The sequence below is a fragment of the Coenobita brevimanus genome, chromosome 1, assembly GCF_032717465.1.
Source record: "Coenobita brevimanus isolate Jiangsu-jjx chromosome 1, ASM3271746v2, whole genome shotgun sequence".
In the NCBI taxonomy this organism is placed as follows: Eukaryota; Metazoa; Arthropoda; class Malacostraca; order Decapoda; family Coenobitidae; genus Coenobita; species Coenobita brevimanus.
This window is the reverse complement of record NC_136954.1, coordinates 54,876,286-54,900,628: the sequence shown is the minus strand read 5'-3', so window position 1 is coordinate 54,900,628 and position 24,343 is coordinate 54,876,286. Positions and strand designations below refer to the sequence as shown.

Here is a 24,343-nt window from a genome sequence, read left to right as displayed (position 1 = left end):
CAGTAGTCGAATACCCGCTTCGGAATCCTGCCTGCTAACGAGGTTGGTTTTCCTCCAAATTTGTTATTCAATTCGTAAGGACTTTAGTGAAGAGTTTGTAAATGACTGATAAATAAGCTAACGGGTCGATAGTTACTAAGATCTTTTGAGTCACCTTATTAGTAAAGTAAAACAACTATTGCATTACACCATGTTTTGGGGAGTTTCTTCTGTTTTATACATTGGGTAAATAAGTGAACAAGCCTATTTTGTACTTCTGCTCCTGCATCCAACAGTAAATCTGTTACTATTTCATCTTCTCCTGGAGCCTTCCCTCTTTTCATATTTTTAAGACAAATATTTACTTCGGCTGGTGTTACCTCAGGTATTTCACTTGTGTCAAATGAAAAGTTAGCTATTGGTACTACTGTCTTTGATGCATACAGTTCTTTGTAAAATTCTTCAACTCTCTTCACCATCTTATCTCTGCATTTAATGATTTCACCGTTTTTTTCCTTCAGTGATGTCATTTGTTGCTTTCCTAGTGCCATTTTACTTCGGACTTGTTTCAGACTTTTTCCATTTTTGATGGTTTCTTTGATCTGATCCATGTTTCTCTTTCTTTTTTCATCTCTTAAAAACGTCATAAATTATATATCATGAGCCAGTTCCCTCTCTGCAAGAGAGTACACCAGTATAATTACAATGTTACACCTTACAGAGATAGCAGTCGCTTGTTTTATGTACCCTGTCTCTCTCACGTTTCGTGCTTGCTAACTTATTTTTATCGGTCTCTCTGTCTAGCTATCATTCTGTCTACAGACAGACGCCTCAGTCACGAAAGGGGTGAGCACAAACAAATTGCCTCCTTGTCACACTGTTCTCTGGAATCAGGCTGCCCTTAGACTGACTTACACATCCCTCACTCATATACCTCTCCAACCCATCCCTTCACCGCAACCTTGGTCACCGTCTCTCCCTCCCCCAGTCCACCTCATTCACGCACAGTCTCCTGGTCAGTCTCTCATCCTCCATTTTCTCCACGCGGTCAAGCAATCTAAAAGGTACTTCGAACACTTTCCAGCTCATCCACATCATCACAACGCTCCCTCACTTCCTTATTTGCATGTCTGTCTCTCCACATAACTCCATATGATATGCTCTTCTCATATAACTCTTGTTCTGTGCATGTTGTTTTGACTATTTTCGGTGTTCCAGTTACACTGAGAAGTATACTCGTAAACCATATAGCCCGACTGTACAGAGTAGGTTAAAACTTTGTTTCAATAAGGGTAAGTAGATAGTGTATACACGGGAAGTTCTTATCGTAAATCAGTCGATGTATACCAAGGCATAACAATTATCACATACAATTACTACTGGAAATGTGGTAACACACTAATATTCTTAAGTAGCCATGAAAGTTAAACAAAAATTTGATAGTCGTTTTTTTTGCATAATTCACTGAGGACTCGACAGCAAACACCACAATGTAATAAGGTGACTTACTCGTATAATCAGGGCTTATCATGAAGATGAATAACTAGATTTGTTAATGAATGCCTCCCTATGCAAAGTGAGCTGCAGCTGACAAATTACATCCCTCCAACCAAGGCGTGGGCACAGCTAATTTATACAAATGATAACAAGCTAAATGGCTTCTTGTAGCCCAGGAAACCATTTAATACGTTGAGTGGTAACAACATAACCAAACAGACTCCTAATGGTCTTGTGGGTTTGGCGCTCCAATTGGATGTTGCCATTAAGGGTTTATATCTAAGGAAGGGTTGTGATTTTTGGCTCACATAATGCCACTCAGGGATTTAGGCGGCTTTCCACTCTCGCCCAATATGTCAGGACTAATTATGCATGCCCCAGGTCCTGCACACCTGATGGGACAGTAAAGGATAGGATGATTGAGGGTTCAGTGCATGGGTGAAAAGCATATGTGAATGATGTAAAGATGTGTGTGTTGGTAACAAGTGTTGGTGCTAAGGCCTGTGTGTGTGTGTGTGTAATTCATCGGGTCGGTCAGGATCACTTGATGGTCGTGATGGTCAACTTTTACCCTCCCGGAAGGAAGCTGAGAGCTCATATAGTCCTATCTAAGGGCAAGGCTGTGACCTTCACACAAGCACACACCCGTCCCCTTGTTCAAGGGGGACAGTAACCACCCCCTTCGTCAGTGAAACTTTTCGCAACCTGAGCGAGACGCGAACTCCCGTCCACCAGTTGGCAAGCGAGAAAGTTACCACTGCACCAGCGAGCGGTGTGTGTGTGTGTGTGTGTGTGTGTGTGTGTGTGTGTGTGTGTGTGTGTGTTGATGTCTTTAAAGAATATTACTCACATGAGGAGTAACTTTTCGAACTGGCGGAGTTAAGTACAACCTCTTTAAGTCCTTCAGTACAAGAGGTCTTTCCAAGGCTGAGCAGAGTAGTCTAGAAATTACATGAATAAACAAATACAGTAAGTCATCGCAGTGAAGAGGTTAGCCATTTGAGTACGAGGAGTTTTTAAAGCTAAATAAGATCGTCTGGAGGTAGCAAGCAAATATAAGTACTGTACTGCCTTCGGAGACCGCGTCTATCGGACCCTCAGGAAAATACATTCAGGCGACTCTTGGTAACCCCAGTGTTCGCATAAGGCAGCCCCCAGGGTGACTGGAGAGAGTTTGGTCCTGCAAGTTTTTCGAAAATATAAATATCTCGGAAACCATGCGTCCTAGGGCAAAAGTTAGGGCGCCGAACTACGTCCGACCAAACTATCAGATTTCGACCTCCTCTATACATTCCCATAGGTAATTACTAAATATCAAAATTTCGGAGTTTACCCAACCTCATGACAGAAGAAGATTGCAGCGGTATGACAACACTGGCAGGCGTGTGTCGCAGGAGACTAGACTGGATGACATAAGTAGACGTTGGTTTGACAGTAACTCAGGGACACTAAGTTTTCTAGGCCGGCCTCTGGGAGGGTCTGGCAAAAATATGCTATCGTACTGGAAGTGCTGCTATCGTCTCTAACGCATTCAGTACGAGGCGTCTCATTAGCTGAATAAGACCACCTGGTGGAGGCGAGAATTGAACAAAAATGGGTCATCATACTGAAGGGATTCGTGCAGACTAATCCTTTCAATACGTGAGACCTCTCCTAAGCTGAATAAAAATGGCCGGAGATAACAGCAACGTAACTAGAGCCACCCCAAGGAAGAAATCACACCTGCCGCGAGCCGATACACATCTAGCGCGGCTCGGAATATGACCTTGACCTACTTTCACCAATTTCATCACAACTACACACCTGTAAAATTTTGTGATAATATCTTGAGCGGTTGCGAAGTTATCGTGCTAACAGATACATACACAGACAGGCAGACAAATTAAGAACAATACCTGCTTTGCTATCCCAACTGGTAACAAAAACATGTCCTTGTACTGACAGGGTATATAATGACTGGTTCTAATCCATTCAGTACGAGGCTTTTCTTAAGCTGGAGAAAATTGTCTGTAGGAAGCAAAATCAAAAGCAAAACCAGAAGAGGTCCTCACAGTAAAGGCGCTGCGTGTGAAATACCTGGGGACTGGTTTAGCGCCGCCACCTGAATAAAACGCTGCCAGAGAGAGAGAGAGAGAGAGAGAGAGAGAGAGATTAATACGAAGGAAAGTAATTGCAACAAGAAGAGGTGCCAAGGCACAGCAAACCCGTCCCCGGCAGCCATTTTAGTGCTGACGTATAAACACAACAGGACATCTGGTCAAAGATGTCACACATCAAAATAGGAGTAAATCGGGTGAAAATTGACGATTTTATGCCCATCTGAAATTTTAGGCCCGACCCACCTGACACTGACCCCCCTACTGCTAACTAGGGGTGACCCCCCCTGATGTAATGAGGGGGAGGCAGTGGCTCAATCGGTAGAGAGTTGGCCTGCAGTCCTAACGGATCCGGGTTCAAATCCCGCTGGGGCAGGGAACAGTTTAAGGATTTCAATTTCATAAATATCAGACTTTACTGATCTACCAGAAGACCCGCCGACAAGTCGTAAAAATACCCCCGCTAATACCAATACACCGGTAGTGTATGAGGCAGCCCTAGAATGTGTTCAATATGGACGGTGGTTGTTAGCGCCGAAGTGGTGACATGTAGAGGTGTAAGGTACGTAGGAGGACTACTGGGCCTTGAAAGCAGGCTGTGAAGCCTATGCCCAGAGTCGGTCACATAACAAAAAAAAATGTTATAGGATGCAGATTTGAAAGATGCATGGTTAGGTTTTGGTGTCATGTCGATATGACGAATTTGAAAGGAGTTATGGTGAAAAAACATTTGTTTTCTTTTACACCTTTTTTGGGCCTACAGCCTTGGCCCAGTTTGGCCAAAAATTTAATAAGGTGATCAGGTCATAGCCCACCATCCCTGTAATTTTAGTCAAAATCGCACCAGTAGTTTTCGCGTAAAGTTTTGTTAAGAGACAGACAGACAGAAAATAAACCGAGTGCAAACAATATCCGTCTCGAGCCCCTCCGGGGTGGGGACTGGTAATAAGGTGTGTGTGTGTGTGTGTGTGTGTGTGTGTGTGTGTGTGTGTGTGTGTGTGTGTGTGTGTGTAAATACTATACATACACACTGAGTGACAGTGTGACACAGACAGACACACAATGAGAAAAAACTAACGTTGTATGTCACGATGTGAATTTTAAATAATACAAGATGCCTAAGAAAGTAAGACACAGACGCAGACAGAGCAAGAAACAGAAACACAGAACCAGAGACACAGAATTCAACCGCGCTGGATTTTAGAAGGGCCAGAACACCCCCGTACTGAGAGGTCAGAGGTGAGAGCGAGAAAGGTCATGGCTCCACAGAATAGGATATAAGGGTGGAAATACGTGGCAGGACAGACACGTACACGGCACCCACACCCTCGTCTTTAAGGCTGCCACGGTCTTGGCACACGGTGAGGAAGGGTTAGCTGAGGCCGGGTGGTGTGTGTGTGTGTGTGTGTGTGTGTGTGTGTGTGTGTGTGTGTGTGTGTGTGTGTGTGTGTGTGTGTGTGTGTGTGTGTGTGTGTGTGTGTGTGTCCATAAATGATTCAAATGCTGAAATCCTACCAAAAAAGTGTACTGCGCAATCAACATCAACAGTGTTGTCTCAACTGCTTCTCACTCCACGAACTTTAAAAATCAATGTGTTAAGTGAGCAGCACGAAACAGCTGACACTCATCCGTGGCCAAATGAAATCATCAGCGTCCGCAGCTGCGCATCCATCTCACTGATTACGAGCGAGCGAAGCGAGTACGTGTATGGAAGCGATGTTTACCTTCAGCTGAGAAATGAGCGGCCCGACATAACACGGTCCGACCGCGATGGTTTTCCGAGGCTAATAATTTTTCTACTATGTGAGACAGAGAAGAGATTTGTTCAGCAGATAGTAGATACATTCACTAAAGTTTGCTTTTAGCTATATATTTACTCATGAGACAATAGAAACCCCTTGGAATCCCAGCTTTCTAAGGGAATGTACCGAGGGCTTCAACGGACATACTCCAAAATGAAATCGAATTAAAAAAGATATCCTGTTGTAACACTGTGTTTTCTTCCATGAATTCTCACAAATAAATATCAGAGATTTTGCTCATAATTTTACATGAACGTTTTTTCTATGTTCACGGGGTGAAATCAACAAGGGTAATCACCCCATTTCTGGGTTTTATCCTTCGATCAATAGCCAAGCGTTTCTTTGACACGGTAAGTCGGAAGCAGAGACCTGAACAAGCACGTGAGATAAATGCTACGGCGCCTCACTATATGAACATCAAGAGAGAAAACGTGAGAGAAAGTAAATGTGAGTAAACATTTTAGCTCAATTATTCTTCTGTTACTGTTTCAATACCTAGCCAGAAATGCTGAAACTTTACACCAAGAAGAAATTAATGATGATAGGCGTAGGAACAAACACCCGCTAGCTCGTCAAGCGCTCACAAAGAGCACTTTCCAGGTTACCAAAGACACTGAACCACTTCACCACCATGGCGTACTATTATCGATTATTTTTGCCACCTCAGTATGATTTTATCCACAATGGTGACCAGCAGTGAAAGAGCTATTGAAGGTTATCTATCTATCTGTCTATCTATATTCTGGAGAGAGAGAGAGAGAGAGAGAGAGAGAGAGATAACGATACAGATGGTTACACTGGGAATGAAAGAAATACTAGCGTGTGTGAAAGAAATAATGATACATTAACAGACGCTGAAAGGGACATGGGCACACATGAACCTCGCAGTAACTCGTGATATCTCCACTCTGGGGACCTGAAGACACCATCTATATTTAAATACTGAAAAAATAAAGGTAAAGGTTGGATGACAGCAAAAAATTGTCCTCCCCAGGAAAAAATAAAAGTGGGATAATATCAAGCCCAGTTCATTCCGAGATACCTTAACACACTGCAGTGAACAGACTGCACGTCACAGGGAAGGGAAAATACAGACAGGGGCCGATAGTTCCTGAGCTGACCAACTGCATACTCGTAAGAAAACTGAGAGTATCAGTTAACTCATTCATCAGAGTCAGACAAGAAAAGGTTGAGTGTGAGTTGCCGCTGCAATGTGGAAGGCATGCAAGTATACAATTCACATGACCAGTGACATTCAAAATGCGATAGTAGGGGGAGAGTGATGTAACATCGGCAGAGAGACAGAGACAGAGACAGACAGACAGACAGAGAGGCTGAAAGGAGTCAGTAAGGGAAGATAAGCTGAAGAGAATAAAAACCTTTGATTCCATCCTGTTTGTAGTCAGTGCAACACGTGACAGCAGTACTCAACACACGGACGGACAAGGACCTCGTAGATTAACATTAAAAAAAAAAAAAGGTCGTTTCAGGAAATCCAATCTTTGGGAACTGATTCTTGCAAGGTAATACGATCCATCCATGATAGGTCCCTTGTGAGATCCCCCAAGGATGCTTGGAGATGATTAAGTAATCTGTTGTACGTTTAAAATTCAGAGATATTCTTGTGGATTATTTTGCCGGGTTAAAAGATGGAACAAAAGAGTTTCTGAAGCACTGAAAACAAACTGTTTTCAGCGGAGTCAGAAATGATGATCATGTGCGAAAACATGTGTACCACAGCCTCTTCCTGTGGTTACCGAAGGAAATGCTGTAATGAACGTTTTGAGACGCTTATGGAAAAGTGAAGGACGGAATCATCAGAGCATGAGTAGGTAGGGCTAGACGTGCAACTCAGATCACAGACGAATAGGAGGAGGTGAGCTGGTGACAGGATACCTAAAACAGCAGCCACAGAACCTCACCCCACCTATCTTCTCCCCACCTTCACCACTGCATCTCTTCTCCTTCAAGCTGTAGCTAGTCAGACTGTAAATAAAGTTTTCTTCCTCTTGTCCCTGTTCAGCCAGCAGTACAAATGGAGGTCTGGATGTAAATCTGATGGCTGCATGTTATATTCTTGGGAATAATTAAATCTTACATATTATCTTCCTTAATAATCCTCGTGTGTTCGATTGACATTACTCTTCAGCTTTCTTCCACTTCATCCAATTCATCGTCTATATTCCACTCCCACACCGCACTCAACCACTCCATGCCTTCCCTTCCCCTCCTGTGCCTACCTGCACCCAACCCCTCCCCCATGCTTGTGCACCGTGCCTGCCTTAAAGTGAATGGGTTGCAAGCAGAGAATAGAGATCGGAGTCCAAGGTAAGAGTAACTGGGCTAAAAGCGACACCGCCGGAATACCTGAGCGTGGCAACAGTTTAACCTGAAGAACTGGAACGACGACGTGTAAAAAATGCTCTCTCTCTCTCCTCTCTCTCTCTCTCTCTCTCTCTCTCTCTCGTACCACACGGATAACAGTATTTGGTTAAGATTCGTTTAAACCTACAGGCGATTTTCCGTGCGAGTTGATTTCTCGCTATTCTAACTTCTCGCATGTGTTCTACTAACCTTCAACGTTCGTGGATTTCTTTTTTTCGTAGGAAGTGATAACCACAAAATGCTTAAAAGGTTTTAGGTCTTCTGTTAACTAAATCATCTGGCGGTGGCAAGAATTACATAACAAGTGTAACAGCGCGCCCTGCAATTGGTCCAAAGGTCGAACAGCTAACTTTACCCTATGACCTTGGCCTCCGGCTTATTGGTCTCAAAATCGCATCACTTCATTCTTGCCTGGTATTCGTGGATGCACCAGGACTGGTTCGAATCGTATCAAAACTGAGTCGACCTTACCTCGTAACCTTGACCTTTGACCTACTGTCCTCAAAATCGAACCTCTTATTCCTTGGCTGAATCCCAGTTACTCAGTTATAAGGTCTATCATTTAACCTTGCACCTAGACCTTTACTTATGACTGATTCTTCCTGAAATCAAATCCTCTCATCATTGCCTGATCCTTAACCATTCCTCCAAGTCTGGTCTGCAGTGGATAAAAATTATTTAAGCTTACCTTACCATGTGACCTTGACCTTTGACCTACTTTTATAATTTTGAAAAATAAACTCTTAGCTGACCGTAGCTTTTCTACTAATTTTGGTCTAAACCTGGCCGAAACTATTTTAGTTACATTGTTCACGGAGACATGCACAGGTCGATTATTGACCCTGCTCTTTGTCGCTGACTTCTGATTTTTCTCAAAACTGAATCACGTCATCCATCCCTGATCCTTAGCCCTTCTACCGAGTTTGGTCTACATCGAGTCAAAACTATTTAAGTTGGCTGTAGTGGGTCGAGCTGTGATAATACTGAAGGTGTTAGTCCACTTCGTTTTCAGGGTAGTTCAAACTGGAGATGATACTTTGTAGACTATACTTCTTACAGTTAAGAAATACAGGTCTTGGCCAGGACGGCGTAAGGAGACGGTCTGCCCTGACGGTGACTAAGAGAATCTGTTGCACTAATGACGTTAGAGTCCGGGTGCTGCAATGCTGACGCTAGAAGATCAGTCACCACGCGATATTGGCACATAGGGTTGCCACCTTGTATGATGAATTAATGTATGAACAATTAACAAAGTATCTACCTATATAATAATAATTCTATCTATCTATCTATTGCCTGATGCCACAATCCCGTAAGGGGTGGCCATTTGACTCTGAGTTATTTGTTTTACGGAGAGGGGCACTAGCCCTCCACCAACCCACTTGCTGACACGTAGGTAGCACGTATAGTTTGGTTATATGGTTATCACCCAGCGTTGTAAATGGTTTCTTGGCTTACAGGAAACCATTTGGCTTGTCACTAAATGTAAAGCCACCTGTAAAGGAATGAAAAGCAATAAGAAGTGACAGGAAAGATGTGAGAAATAGGAAGAGAGGAAGGCAGGCACAGAAAAAGAATGATAAAGGCTACGGAAGAAGTAGGCAGCACTACATCAAGTGAGTGGATGATGGTCGCCACCACCTAACACATATAATAATAAATAAGAATGAATATTTAGTAGATGGTATTAAATATATATATATATATATATATATATATATATATATATATATATATATATATATATATATATATAAAGGGCCTCTGTGGTACAGTGGTAGAGTGTGCGTTTTCGCACATGGAAGAAACAAGGGTTCGCGCCCCGCCACGGTGATAAACTTTGGGAATGTTCAACCGGCCAAGTACTGCTTTGGCGGACATAAGGGGTACTATGGATGAACCAGTGTCGTATACAGGTACTATAAAGTATGCTTGCACCCAGTCGGCTTGCGCGGGCTGAATACACTTGGTTCACAGACTACACACACATCCAATGCCACTCTAACATTACAGTCACACTTATAAGCACATCTCAACCTACATACAATCTCTACCACACAGCCTAAGCCACTTGGTAGAGACACGTAGGCTGTATCGTCCCGACTTTGGCCAGGATAGGCCGGTCCTGCAGTGGATACTCAAAAGGCTGATGATGATGACATATATATATATATATATATATATATATATATATATATATATATATATATATATATATAGAGAAAGAGAGAGTGGGACTAGTATATCGCTCACAGAGAAAGATTGTTGGACCTTCAAAATGAGTACTCTGGCGTTCTTGCCCTTCCCAGCGAGCCATTGGGTAAAGACAGATTTAATACAGCACTGTATTTCCTTTAAGCCAGGGACTCATCCAGTATATCCCCTCGCCATGTGACCTTCACCCTCGATCAACCGTTTTCAAAAACAATGGTTTAACCTCTTGGCTATTTTTTAATATTACCACCAAATTTAGCTACAATCGGATAAAAAACATTTAGATAAATTTACACAAATACTCTCGGTGTGCGCACGTTGTGTTACAATAAGCTTGCGATGAAAATGATGTCATTATTCTGAAGAGGTTATTCTCTTGATCCGATTACGTGTTATATAGACTACTCGGGTAACACCAAATATTGTATTCAAATAAGGAAGGGCCTCTGGCACTGAAGAGGTTAACCATGGCCATACTTAATCTCTCCAAAAAGTTTCCCTAACCTTAAATCGTCTAGTTGTTGCAAAGAACATAATTAAAAGTATCACTGGATTGAAGAGGTTAATGAAGGTTTTTTTTTTAATCCCCTTGCCAATAACAGCTCTTCCCTGAACTGCCTAAAACCATGTGACGGTGGCAAGAATGAATTATACAGACATCATGGCACTACCGTTGGTTTGAGATTCCCACCAAATATTTTAACACCTTAACTCCGATGACACATTTCCATTGTATTCATACTGCCTTCAGACGATTTTCCTCAGCTTACTATAGACTTCCCAAACTGAAAGGGTCAGATTATAGTCTTCATTAACCCCTTGAATACGTAAGATCTTTCTAAAGCTACATAAAAATCGTCATGTCGTGGCAAACAATACTATGAACATTACATCAGACTGAAGGGATAACCACTTCGATATGTTGACGTGTATTATATTTCCGCTAATTCCATACTTTTTTCTATTTCAGCGTATGAGAAACTTTTCGAAATGAAGGTGATGGATACAGCCTTCACTAACGCCATCACAGCTGGGCTGCTTCCCTGGGTAAAGCCTCTGGAGACAGCAAGAACAACGGAAAAATAATGTCCCAGTAGTGAAGGGCAAAATTCACAGCATTAATACAGCATATTTGATTATTTTTATGGAAATTCTTTGGCTTATTCTTCCATATCTATCCGTTTAGTGTTGCTTCACCTTTCCAGTATGAGGATGTCTCTTATTTTAGGCAGCTTAGAAAGGATTCATGGAGAATATACTGTAAGTCACACCTCTCAGCCTAACAAACAGTCCATAAGTTCTTTAACCCTGCACAGTTGCCGACTTTTTAAAGGGGTCTTATTCGCCCGTGTGGAGTACAACTCTCGTGTGTGTGTGTGTGTGTGTGTGTGTGTGTGTGTGTGTGTGTGTGTGTGTGTGTGTGTGTGTGTGTGTGTGTGTGTGTGTGTGTGTGTGGAGCCTCACTACATACAACACTTTAACTTCATCAGTCCAATGATGCGTTATTTATCTTCTTACTGTTTCCTCGTGATTTTATTCCGCTTACAATTTATTTTCGAACCTGAGTGATTAGTGTCCAGACTTTCTCTAATTCCACTTTGGACGATTCCATCTCCTTCCCTTTCTGACTTCCTCTTACCTGTCATTAACACTTCTTCAAACGATATACTTCCTGCCCTCGCTGGCTTCAGTACGAACAAGGCCTACAGGGATGATGGAATCCCTGCTGTTGGTCTCAAGAAATGTGCTTCCATGCTAACACCCTGCCTAGATAACCTCTATCGTCTTTGTCTGAGTACAAGTATCTTCCTTCTTGCTGGAAGTTTGCTTTCATTTTCCCTGTCCAAAAGAGGGGTGACTGTTCCGTACCTGCTAACTATTGCCCAAATGCTTTAATATCTCGTATTTCTAAAGTCTTTAAATGTATACTTGATAGCATGATGATGAAGCCCCTTTCCTCTCGTAACCTTTTGCCTGTCAATTTGGTTTCCTCCGGGGACGCTCCACCGGCGATCTTCCATCCTTCCATTCTGACTCTTGGTCATTTTCCATCTTAGACTTTGGTGAAACCTTTGCCATTGCACTTGACATCTCAATGGCTTTCGACCGAATCTGGCCCAAATTTTTTTATTTCCAAATAGTCTCTAGCTTCTTTCCTGGTCACTCTTTAGCTGCTGTTGTGGACAGACATTGAATCTAGGGCTATCAATAGAGGTCGATCATCGGGTACCGTTCTTTTATCACCTCTCTTCATTCTTTTCATCAACGGTCGGAACTGCACAACTAGGCCTGCTCTTCATCCTTCACGTTTCTACCAATTTTCCACGACGTCCATCACAGCAGTTACTTTAAAGTGGGATGAAGTGGCACACTTGGTTTCTGGCTTGGTTGTCATTTCTTGTTGGAGTAAAAGAAACTCTGTTATTTTTATGAAATCAGAAACTGAATTCCACCCACCGAAATCTCCTATAAGAATATCATTAATATCCAGAAACTTACTATACGGCTCACTCCTTCATCACCTCGCAATATAACTGAAGTTTCATTTTCCCCGGACCTGTCTTGGAAAGATCGCACGATCTCCCTTGGAAAATCCGCTTCCAAGAGACTGTGAGTGCTAAGCTAACTCCGGTTTTTCGTTGCCCATGCACAGGGGTCTTATTCGCCCCTGTGTGGAGTACAATTCTCATGGTACGAGGGCTGCCCACATACAGCACTTCTATACAGAGTGGAATCAAAGACTTTTCGTCAAATGAGGGCCCTGCCTTTTACTGTACTAACTCCCTTCAGCCTCCCTCTCTCAAATGAGGGCCCTGCCTTTTACTGTACTAACTCCCTTCAGCCTCCCTCTCTCCGCCGCGGTGTTGCATCTCTTCGTCTCTTGCCACCATTTCATTGGCCATATCTCTGAGCTGTGTGCTTGCACCGCCTCCTCCCGATCACAGAAGACGCGCAACACCTGTCTAGCTACATGCTCTCATCCCTTTTCTGCCCAACACAATATTGCAAGAGTTGACCGATACTCTCATTAAGGAACTGTATTCCTAAAAATGTCTTTTCCTCTGCCTATAACTTCCAGTCTTTTCAATGCGATGTGTCCACTTACCTCAAATTGAGCAGATTTTGATTTTGGCTCTATTTTTTTATTCTTCCTTGTAAAGAACATCCTCTGCTGGTTTTTATCCCTTGCCTCTTTCCTGCTGTGTTAAACGTCAGCTACAATTTTTAAAAAAAAAATTCAACGTTGTGAAATGGTGAAATCCGTTAGAATGGCGTAGCAGCTTTAATTAAATTAGCAATTAAATTCTTAGCCAAAAAACACAGAAATAATGCGACTATCATTATAGCAGCATTGCAGTTTTCTACCGTGAAAAACATCTGCCAATTAGAAGCTAAAACACTTACATTTAACCATAGCAGTTTACAAGTTACACAAATAGTTTTATTCCTTTCAGTGCCATTATTATTATTATATTTGGCTATAGGAGACGATTTTATCCCTGTGTGAAAGCAGTTAACGAAAGCTACAGCGATAAACCCTCTAGCATGAACCGTCAATCCTTAGCTGAATAAAATCATCTGAAATTTTAAAATATAATACAATACGTTATCACAGTGAAACAGTTATGGTAATTCTTTTACTGTGCAAGGACTCTCAGATGAATATAATCGTCTTACACAAGAACAAAATATCGGGATGTTCTTCATGACTGTGAAAGAATAGAGTAGAGATCACTTTTATTCCTTCTAGTATGTAGGAAATCATAAAGCTAAATGAAATCGTCTGTTTTCAGTGCGAACACAATACTACGTCCAACCATCGCGTCAAATGGTTAACCCCCTCTGCCCCAAGACGTACTGTACCTTTTACACTTTATTACAGCTGTTTTTAGACGATTCTATGGAGCTTCAGGAAAGAAGTAAGATATAGCCTTCAGTCCCCCCCCCCCTCCCCAATATAGAGATCTCCCGTATAGTGAATAATATGGTCTGATGGTGGCATAATGAAATTAATTAAGTGTTCTCGGACTGAAGGTAGTGATTCATTCTCTACATGGTGAATAAAATCGTCCGGCATTAGTAAGCTCAAATTAACTGGGTTCAAACATCAGAGTAGCGCTGGAGTGGACACCTACACGTGGTGGTACCCATACAGCTGTCTCGGTTATATAAAAGTAACTCACCTCCTTCCCAGTACCCCGAAAGGAGGATGGTGGACTGGAGGAGCATAACAACTTTAGCCTGCAGTCCACCGAGTTCATTTTCACATGAATCTGTGGCCACAACAAGACAACATGGGAGTGAAATGGCCACTGGAGATTATTTCCCTACATATCTTTTAGGTTCCGGTTTCCCTCCTGGACGGAATACAACTGCTTGGTGGTAGAACGAACACAGTAAACATTAGTCATCATACTAAAGAGGTTTGATGGCAGCACGGACAGGCTGAGTCTGAGCTGGTGAGTGTCATACATAAAGGACGATGGTATTAATGCACTGCGCTGCTACTGAAATGTGCACTCCTTGTAGCACTGCGAATTACCTGACCATGAATGTGAACACTGAGGAGCACCGACAGAGAGAGAGAGAGAGAGAGATGGTGGTGGTGGTGAGGGAAGGTGTGGAGAATGGGAATATTATAGATACACGAAGAAGAATAGAGATATATACAAAAATATGTAGATTTACACACACAGATACCCAACACAGATAAAGAGACAATACCTGGCAGACATAAGTACCTATTAATGGAAAATGTGAAAAATAAAGACATATATGTAGGTAGACAAAACAAATAAATATTTGGTCAGATATGTAAAGTAAAAATATAAAAACGTTACTATACAGACAAAACAGATAATATTTCGATACGTAGGACAAACTAAAAGATTAAAAGTTATGTGTAATTTTTTAGCTAAGCAAATAAAATAACTAACATACCGGTAACCTGATACTGTAGTTATAAAGAAACGGACACTTACTAACAGACAGCTTACGTTAGGTGAGTAGACACAGACAGTTTTATATAGGTAGAACCATGAAAGAAAAAAAAAGGTAACACACTGACAGACAGATACTGGCAGATAGGGAGACAGAGACAACTGACAGGCAAAGATAGACAGTGGTGTATTCAGCCGGAGCAGCTTAACCCCTTCAATACGATAATTTTGTTTTATTCCTGCTACTTCCAGACAATTTATTCAGCTCAGGAGCGACTCGTCGAACTATAAGATTTAAATTTACATGGCCTCAACCCCTTCATTACGAGAGGTATTTCTCAGGTTCATCATATCACGGTGCTGTGGTCAGATGTTCCAAAAATGAGTGGATATAAATCCTTTCCAGCCAGTGACGTGCTGATCATTTTATTACTGCATTTTCCAGTGATTTCCTTGGCTGAGCATAAGACTATTTGAACTGAACAGGGGTTTGATACAGCCTTATTAATCCCTCCCATACCTCCTCCTATACTATGTAAAATCGTCTGGCAGCGGCAACAGTTAAGTCTGAAACGTCATTAAACTGAATGGGTTAGACAGACAGACAGACAGATGCAGATACGGTACCTAGAAAGGGAGTAACGTATTCAGCTCGTGCTGCCTAAAACCTAAGGCTCCTATTGCTCCCTCTCATGACAATATAATTGTCTGGCGTTAAATGTTTTAGTATAAGAGAACTGTTACCACCACGAGAGGCTTGCAGGCTTCAAAGATGACAGCATGTTTTAAAGAGGACAGACGGACAGGCAGATGGACAGGCACACATACATAAATGAAACGATGGACAGGAAGACAAATACTGAGACAAACAGATGGATGGATAAAGTGACAGAAAGATATAGATACACAGACACAATGACAGACAGATAAACTTGTAGACAGACTGATAGACAGAGATACTGAGCTGCATTATTAGTCACACATTAAAAAAGAAAAAAAAGGCGAGGATGCAACGCATTCTGGTGACGCTCAAGTCGATTTCATTCATTGTAAGAGAGACGCTGCCAAGTGAAGGAAGGAGATGCCGCCTTCATTAACACCTTCACTGCCAGGGACTCTCTCCTCATATCACTATATATATAACTGCAAGGTAGAGGCAAGAAAAAAATAAAAAGTATATATCATCGTACTGAAGGGCTTGAAGACAAGACACAGACAGAGAGCTAGACAGACACACAGACACACCAGGAAAGACGGACAGAGACAACACCGTGTGCAGGGGATATAACCTGCTGTATGTGCTTCGGACATGAAGCAGATATTAAACAGATAAAAACACAGAGGGACTGACCGAGACAGGAAGACAGAGACTGATAGACAGAACGAGCTGGAACTATTTCGATATGAAGACAGACGGAACGACTAACAGAAAGTCAAATTCAAACATATAGAAAAGAGCTAGATACAGAAAGATCACTAGACAGACAGACAGGCAAACAGATAGCGGCAGCATTTTTAAACAGGTTGATGTAATTGACGACCATCAAAAATAGGTGATGGAAAGATAGACAGACAGATACACAGACAGACAGACAGATACACAGAAGGACAGACTGACAGATACACAGACGGACAGACAGACAGATACACAGACGGACAGACAGACAGAAACACAGACGGACAGACAGATAGATACAAGGACGGACAGACAGACAGATACACAGACGGACAGACAGACAGATACACAGACGGACAGACAGACAGATACACAGACGGACAGACAGACAGATACACTGACGGACAGACAGATACACAGACAGACAGACAGACATACACAGACGGACAGACAGACAGATACATACGCGGACAGACAGATACACAGACGGACAGACAGACAGATACACATATTCACCTGGTGCAACTTAAGTGTTTCTGAAATGAGAGCGGATATTAGGGGGACAGGAGTGCTCTCTCTCTCTCTCTCTCTCTCTCTCTCTCTCTCTCTCTCTCTCTCTCTCTCTCTCTCTCTCTCTCTAAACAAATCCCCTCTCCCCGTAATGGCTCCACTCCGGAATTAATGGAGAGGCTGTGAAAAATCTCTTTCTCTCTCCGCCTTCACCTACATATTGTTCCACAGGCATAAGAGAGAGAAAGAGAGAGAGAAAGACAGACAGACAGACAGACAGAGACGTGTGTGTGTGTGTGTGTGTGTGTGTGTGTGTGTGTGTGTGTGTGTGTGTGTGTGTGTGTGTGTGTGTGTGTGTGTGTGTGTGTGTGTGTGTGTGTGTGTGTGTGTGTGTGTGTGTGTGTGTGTGTGTGTGTGTGTATGCGCGCGCGTGCTCCAAACAGATTGCAAGTGAAACGGAGAGACATTCTGATATGAAATGACAAACAGAAAGACAGAATTAAACGCATGGGTTTATAGATAGATAGATAGATAGATAAACAGATAGATAAACAGATATAGACAGATAGATATAGATTCAGATATATATACTCCCAGGTGGACAGACAAACACACAAACTTTAACTCCTTCCACCGCATGACGATATTATTCCGAGTAATGAGGGACCTGTACACCCGCCATGGTTAATGAAGGCTATGTCTAACCCCGCCAGTTCAAACAGAATACTGGACATTGCAAGAACAAATGGAAAACGAGTTGCCGGACTGACGATGTTAAGAAGTGAACCGGCCACTAGATACAAGCTGTTAATCCCGACCTTCTTAACCCCCTCATAAATAATTATTTTCCCCAGACGAATAAATCGTCTTTTACCCACTAAAAAGAATCCCTTCAGTTCAATGACGTATTCTAGATTTCTATCTTGAAATCTTCAGAAGTTTTATTCAGCCAAGGAAGAGCCGTGGTTGTGAAGGGGTTAATGGAGACCATCTCTAACCCCATCACTATAATGATTTATCCAGACTATATGAAGGTCGTCTGGAGGCAGTAGGAATAAAACGTAACACGTCATCGGTGTGAAAGGGTTAAGCATCAAATCGCGTGTGTAGCAGTGGTAGATTTAGCTGAACTACTTAGTAACCCAGTAATCCCTATGATTTTCCTGGCATAAAGAAAATCGTCTATTTTCCAACTGAATTATATGCGTTGATCCCAAACAGTGAGACAATGATACCTCTTCAACATGATGAAGTACTCTTGCAGTATATTTATTGCCACCAGATGACTGTATTGTGCGGTGTCTCCAGTGACAAAGTGTGAGTGAAGACTGTAAGCTACCCCTGCAGTTTGAAAAATATATCCTAATCTGAAAGTAATCATCCGAGGTTAGCAACATTGCAATGAAAACCACGTCCACTGGCTGAAGAAAGCTGCTTTCTTCCCACCCACCCCTACACACCCACAACCCATCAGCTCTCCTACTCAAAACCCAAACCACTCTCCCTAGTTCTCTTCCCATCCACAACCCCAAACACTCTCCCCAACTCTCTCCCTACCCAAATCTCCCCAGCACGCACCCCACTCACCTCTCCCTAGATCCCTCCTCACCCACTCGTCACCAACACTTCCTCAGCTCTCTCCCCACCCATCTCTCCCTCTCTCCCCATTTCAAGTACACATTTGGCAGGACACCGAACATAATTATATCGGGAAGCAAGAAAGGCTGCATGAATATGGTATCATTAACTATCATTTGTGTGTGTGTGTGTGTGTGTGTGTGTGTGTGTGTGTGTGTGTGTGTGTGTGTTATAGCATTTTCCTGCGTGGAATGAAAGCATTGTTCACCTGAGAGAAATCGTAGCAGCGTGAGTGTGACGTGTGTACAATGGATAAAAGCGGTGTCGAGTGTCATCCCGGCTGTTGCAGGGAACAGTTCATGAATCTGTATTCGATATCAGCATACTTGCTGCTCTTCAGTACGGTCCCACTTTCACGTAAAAACGCTCGCACTAATACCAGAACACCATGCATGACTGATGTCTCCAGCACGTCACACTGGCGTTGGTTAGTATACGTGTGAAGATGTTGTAGGTGGACTACTTGACCACGTGAACGGTTTTCCTAGTCTAAGACCAGAGCCAGATGCAAAAAAAAAAAAAAAGGGGGGGGTGATAATAATGTGCCTCGGCTGAAATACTGTATATTAACCCTTTTCCACCTGGTTTAATGAGTACGGTAGGTGCAGGTCATTCTTAAAGTTGTGTGATGGAGTTTGAAGTCTGGAGCTATGAGCTTCATGACAGAGGGCAGGTAAGGTGAGCCGGTAAGCCGAATACCACACCTGCAAAACCCCACCTGCAATGAACTCAGGCAGTAAAATAAACGTTCGCTTGGCTACGGCCATGTCATTCAAGGGTCCGTTGCCATCACTCACATGGTTTTCCTCCCTCCTCCCTTAGTCTTTCTTAGGATGAATGTACTAGCGTCACCAAAACTTCTCTTGCTTCTAGTGCTTCTTACCATGGTCTTTGAAAGTCAGTGTGGTGCATCAGCAGCAACTTACAATGATGTCTTTATTTGGCCACAGATCAGTGTCATTGGTGTGGTGCTGCTGATTCACCACACTGATTTTCAAAGCTCAGGAGACGAAAAGCTTGAGGCAGCACTTTTGATGCTGATGATATAGTGAATCCATGACTGCAGGTTGGAAGGCAGTGGTTCACGCACTATTAGTCGGTTTGTTTTCTTTTCGCCAAACGGAACTGGGTCACTCTGCATCTTGATTACTATGTCATGGCTGCATGAAAATCAATGAGCCTCAGTTATAAGGCAGGAATGAATTTCCTTCATTACATGTCGTCAAGCCTCCAGTTTCACTAAACCTGCCCCCAATTACACCATAAAGGATTGGACATTTTTGCCAGATTCGAGTAAACTAACTATAGGTAGTTTCCAAATAAAATTAGGTTCTTTAGGATTATTTTGGTAAAATATGTATTGGCGTTAATGATATATACTATGGTAAAGTTATTTCATAATTTGCAACAATATCAACATAAACACACACACATTGAAGATATGATATTTTTGTTCAGCACCACCATCGGAACCTCAATCACTTGGGTTCATAGCGTGTGCGTCTACCAGTTCTCCTGATCTGGGTTCACTCTCATCCAGGGGTGGGAGCAGTAGTATGTCATTTCATGTGTTCTCAAAAGTCCGCATTTTGTCAAGGTTCTGTCGATGACATCCGATGATATATACGAGTACACGCTCTCCCACTCACAACAACAGCCGCTACCACACAGTTTCCACATTCACTTCTCACCATAGACTCCTAGGGCCTTCCCCACCTATAATCGTACACGGGCATGAAGCGCTGAGTAGGGACGGACCACTTCTCTAGTGAACGAAAGTGGTGTTTCCTCGGTGCTACGGATCGTTAGCCCTTCACAGCCCGTAAAACACGGCTTGAACGTGTATAACACAGGAGGCCGACTCATATCAGGCGTGTGAAAGCCGGCCATTACAATACATACTCACCATCAACACCACTTGAACCCTAATTCCCACTACTCACACTCCCGTTTAACTCCTGACATACCGATCCTGCTTTCCACCTCTGGACAAGCAAACTGTGTGACCGAGAGCTGGGTTATGTGGGCAAAGCGATTACCTTTTGTCCTCATCTGCTCACAACCTGAGATTTACTACATCAAACATGCAATCATCGCCGAGAAAAGGCCATCCGTCTTCATACGTTCTACAATCTTCATAGTTATGATGCGGCCAGGTGCCGTCCCTCTTATTCTGTGTTTGTGTCTGGCACGCCAAGATACGGGCTAGTATTAAAACCCTTCAGTCCGGTGATGTATATTATATTTTATTCCTGCCATCCCCAGAAAACTTCAGTTTTCGACAGATTTTAAGAACTGTTGTGGTAAGACGTAGCCTTCATTTACCCTGTCTGTAAAAGAAGTCTATCTGAAAATGAATAAAATCGTCAGGAGGTAGCATGGGCATGTTAAAAACTAAAACATGTCACGGGACAGAAAGGGTACACAGATTAAAAGCAAGAGTGTTTAGGAATACGAGCTGAAACGTAACTCTAAGTGACTAAGGAAAACTACCCCATATGACTGGCACTTTGGCAGATTTGTTACTATGGTCTATATGATTGACTTGTGCACCTGAGATAGGGCAAGTAGGGTGTGTTTGATTCGCGGCTGCTGAGTGGCCACCGATGATGTCATTGAAGTAAATGTAGGCAAGTATTGTAGTGCAACTTGCCGACGTGGGTGTACACCGTGGGTGGATAATTGACTACAAACGTCACTCATCGGTTTATTAAAATTTATAATCACCTTTAATTTTCTTAACTTTCATCTTCCTTTTGCCTGTGGATGACTCTACATTGAGTGACAAGCCAAATGGTTTCCTGTACACCATATAACCAAATTTTGGCACCTGGTGGTTTAGTGGGTAATTACGGCGCTCCAATCGGACTGAGTCGGTGAAGGTTTATATCCAAGGGATGGTTGGGGTATACTGCTCACGAAAAATGCCACTCAGGGATGAGTGAGGCTGGTCACTCTCATCTTAAATGTCAGGACCAACTTGCCTAGCCCCGGGATCCTACGCTCCTCGTGGGGCAACGTAGGATTGGATGATGGATGGATGGGTGGATTAATTTTCTTCGATAACAGTAAACTTTTAAAGCTAATTTTGACCTCTTAAAGCTTCGAAAATTATTCCATATTTAAACTGGCTGCTTCTTTTGGAGGCAATTTAAAAATACAAATATATATGTGTTAAAATAAGAAGAGCTGTATATTTACATCATCGGCGGCCAATCAGCAGCCACGAATCAAACACACCCTACTAATCCCATACATCTCAGCTACACAGATCAGTCAAATAGGTTATAGATGCAGGCGTGAATGGAGGAGGAGGAGGAGGAGGAGGATGGTGGTGATGATGGCTGTGATGACGCTACTGGCTGGTGAAGAGAATTTCGTTTTCTGCTCACAGTTCACTCTCAGGTGTGTCAGGCTGAGGTAGATAATTGGATCAGTATTAAACTCTTCAATACATGACATATTAGTTTTGTTCGTTTTTGTTACTTTAAAACTATTTTTATCTACTACCCACAGGCCTCTTGAATGAAGTGGTTAGTGAAGGCTGTCTATATCTACTTCAGTTCGTTCTCTTCAAACCTCCAAAAATCGTTTAGTGGCAGCAAGAATAAAATTTAATAAAATACTAAAATAGCCTCTTCGTAGGTAGAATATAACTTAAATTTTGTCGTTGGGCTGATGAGGTAAACTGCACAGATGTATACCCACGAGCAAAAGTTCGCCGAGTCTCTGCCAGGCATATGTCTAAACATAGCTGATATAGGGCGCAGCGCTCGTCCACCCAGAGTTAGTTAGAGGGGAGGAGACGGAAAGAGGGAGGGGACGGGAGGCACCGAGACGGAAGGGAGAGGAAAGCAACAAAACAGGGGAAGGAGAGAGCCTGTTTCGATAGCAGGTGCCACATATCGTGTCATTATTATTATTATTATTATTATTATTATTATTATTATTATTATTGTTATTATTATTATTATCATTATTATTCTGAATACGTTAAGTATAAGAAAGAAGGACGTAATCCAGCATTAACCCCTAGAAAACGACTGACATCCATTGTATATTTTCCTAACTAATTCTAGACGATTTGTTTTGTGTGAGGGAAGCACTAGTGATGTCCAAAGGCTAAAGGTTTGATAAAGTCTAGCATCCCATAAACATCAGTTTGTATTTGATCCAGACGATCAAAGAGGCCACAAGAAAATACACATCGTCTAAGGGTTAAGGATGTCTATCTATCTATCTATATACCTAGGCTGCTTCCCCCAAGGAAAGGGAGGTAGCCGAGACAGGACGACTCACTCTCCATTTACAGGCCAGATGAGTTAAGGATGTAAGAAATTTATTTAATCGTGCCAGGTAATGTGAAGGTACAGTAGACTGCGAGGTAGAAGGACGTAAACTACGAGGAAAGGAGAGAGAGAGAGAGAGAGAGAGAGAGAGAGAGAGAGACATTAAGGGCAATGCCTAGTTTGGTGGTATTTGTGAATCATATAAAAAAAAAAAAAAAAAAACTTCAGAAATGGGTGAGTGGAAAGGTGGCAGAATAATTTTATTGTTCCTAGACATTATGAATAATTGCCACTCCGATTGAAGGGGATTGGTTGATCACTTCGCAGCATGGCAACGCCATTGGTTGCATAGAGATGATATATGTAACATCAGTATGTAAAAATGAAGCACTGACCCTGCATTTCCGTCATCGAAATAACAAGTTTTATTATGTTTAATACCATATATAATTATTATAACAGTATATTTATCAGCTTGTTTCGTTTCTGAAGTATGTAATTTTATGATTCACATATACTTACCACCAAACTAGGCACTGCCCTTTCCGTGTTTCGCTTGCTGACTCCTTGTCTCTCTCTCTCTCTCTCTCTCTCTCTCTCTCTCTCTCTCTCTCTCTCTCTCTCTCTCTCTCTCTCTCTCTCTCTCTCCTAACAATTTACGTCCTTCTACCTCGCAATCTACCTTCACAATACCTGGCACGATTAAATAAATTTCTTACATCCTTAACCCTTAGACGATGTGTATTGTCTTGTGGCCTCTTTGATCTTCTGGATCAAATTCAAACTGTTGATTATGGGATGCTAGACTTTATCAAAGCTTTAGCCTTTGGACATCACTAGTGCTTCCCTCACACGAGACAAATCGTCTAGAATTAGTGACGAAAAAATACAAAAGATATCAGTCGTTTTCTAGGGGTTAACGCTGGATTACGTCCTTCTTTCTTATACTTAACGCATACATAAAAATAATAATAATAATAATAATAATAATAATAATAATAATAATACGATTATAATAACTGTACCCCCCAAAGGAGGAATCACACTAGCTGCTGGCCGATACATACCTAGGGCTCTCCGATTATGACCTTGACCTTGACTTACATTCACCAATTTCGAACTCGTTAGAGATTTTCATCCCTACTACACACCTGTAAACTTTTGTGATGATATCTTGAGCGGTTGCGAAGTTATTATGCTAACAAACACACAGACAAACTGGAAACAATACCAGTTTCACTATCGAGCCTAGAAATAATGATAATAATAATAACAATAAAACACCCGATATGTGGCATCTACACTCGCCACAGGCTATCTCCCTCCCCTGTCTTGTTGCCTCCCTCCCCCTCCCCCCCCGCCGTCTCCTCCTTTCTCCCTTACTCTGGTGGACGAGCGCTGCGCCCTCTATGAGCTATGTTTTGAAGCATATGCCTGGCAGGGACTGTCAGCGAACTTTTGCTTGTGGGTGTACACTTCCGGACAGAAATTCGTCTATCTATTTATCTATATACCTAGGCTGCTTCCCCCAAGGAAAGGGAGGTAGCCGAGACAGGACGACACACTCCCCATTTACTCATCCATTCAAACACATTCA

At 42.4% G+C, this 24,343-nt stretch overlaps 1 protein-coding gene across 1 annotated transcript in view; it reads left to right on the top strand.

Annotated features, from left to right (window-relative positions):
• The window catches only part of LOC145398117 (uncharacterized), a 207,073-nt gene extending 187,567 nt beyond the window's left edge, over positions 1 to 19,506 (top strand). Inside the window, exon 6 of the mRNA XM_080271099.1 lies at positions 19,408 to 19,506. Coding sequence (XP_080127225.1) covers positions 19,408 to 19,506 — 99 coding nt within the window. The remainder of the gene's footprint in view (positions 1 to 19,407) is intronic.
• The last annotated feature ends 4,837 nt before the right edge of the window (positions 19,507 to 24,343 follow it).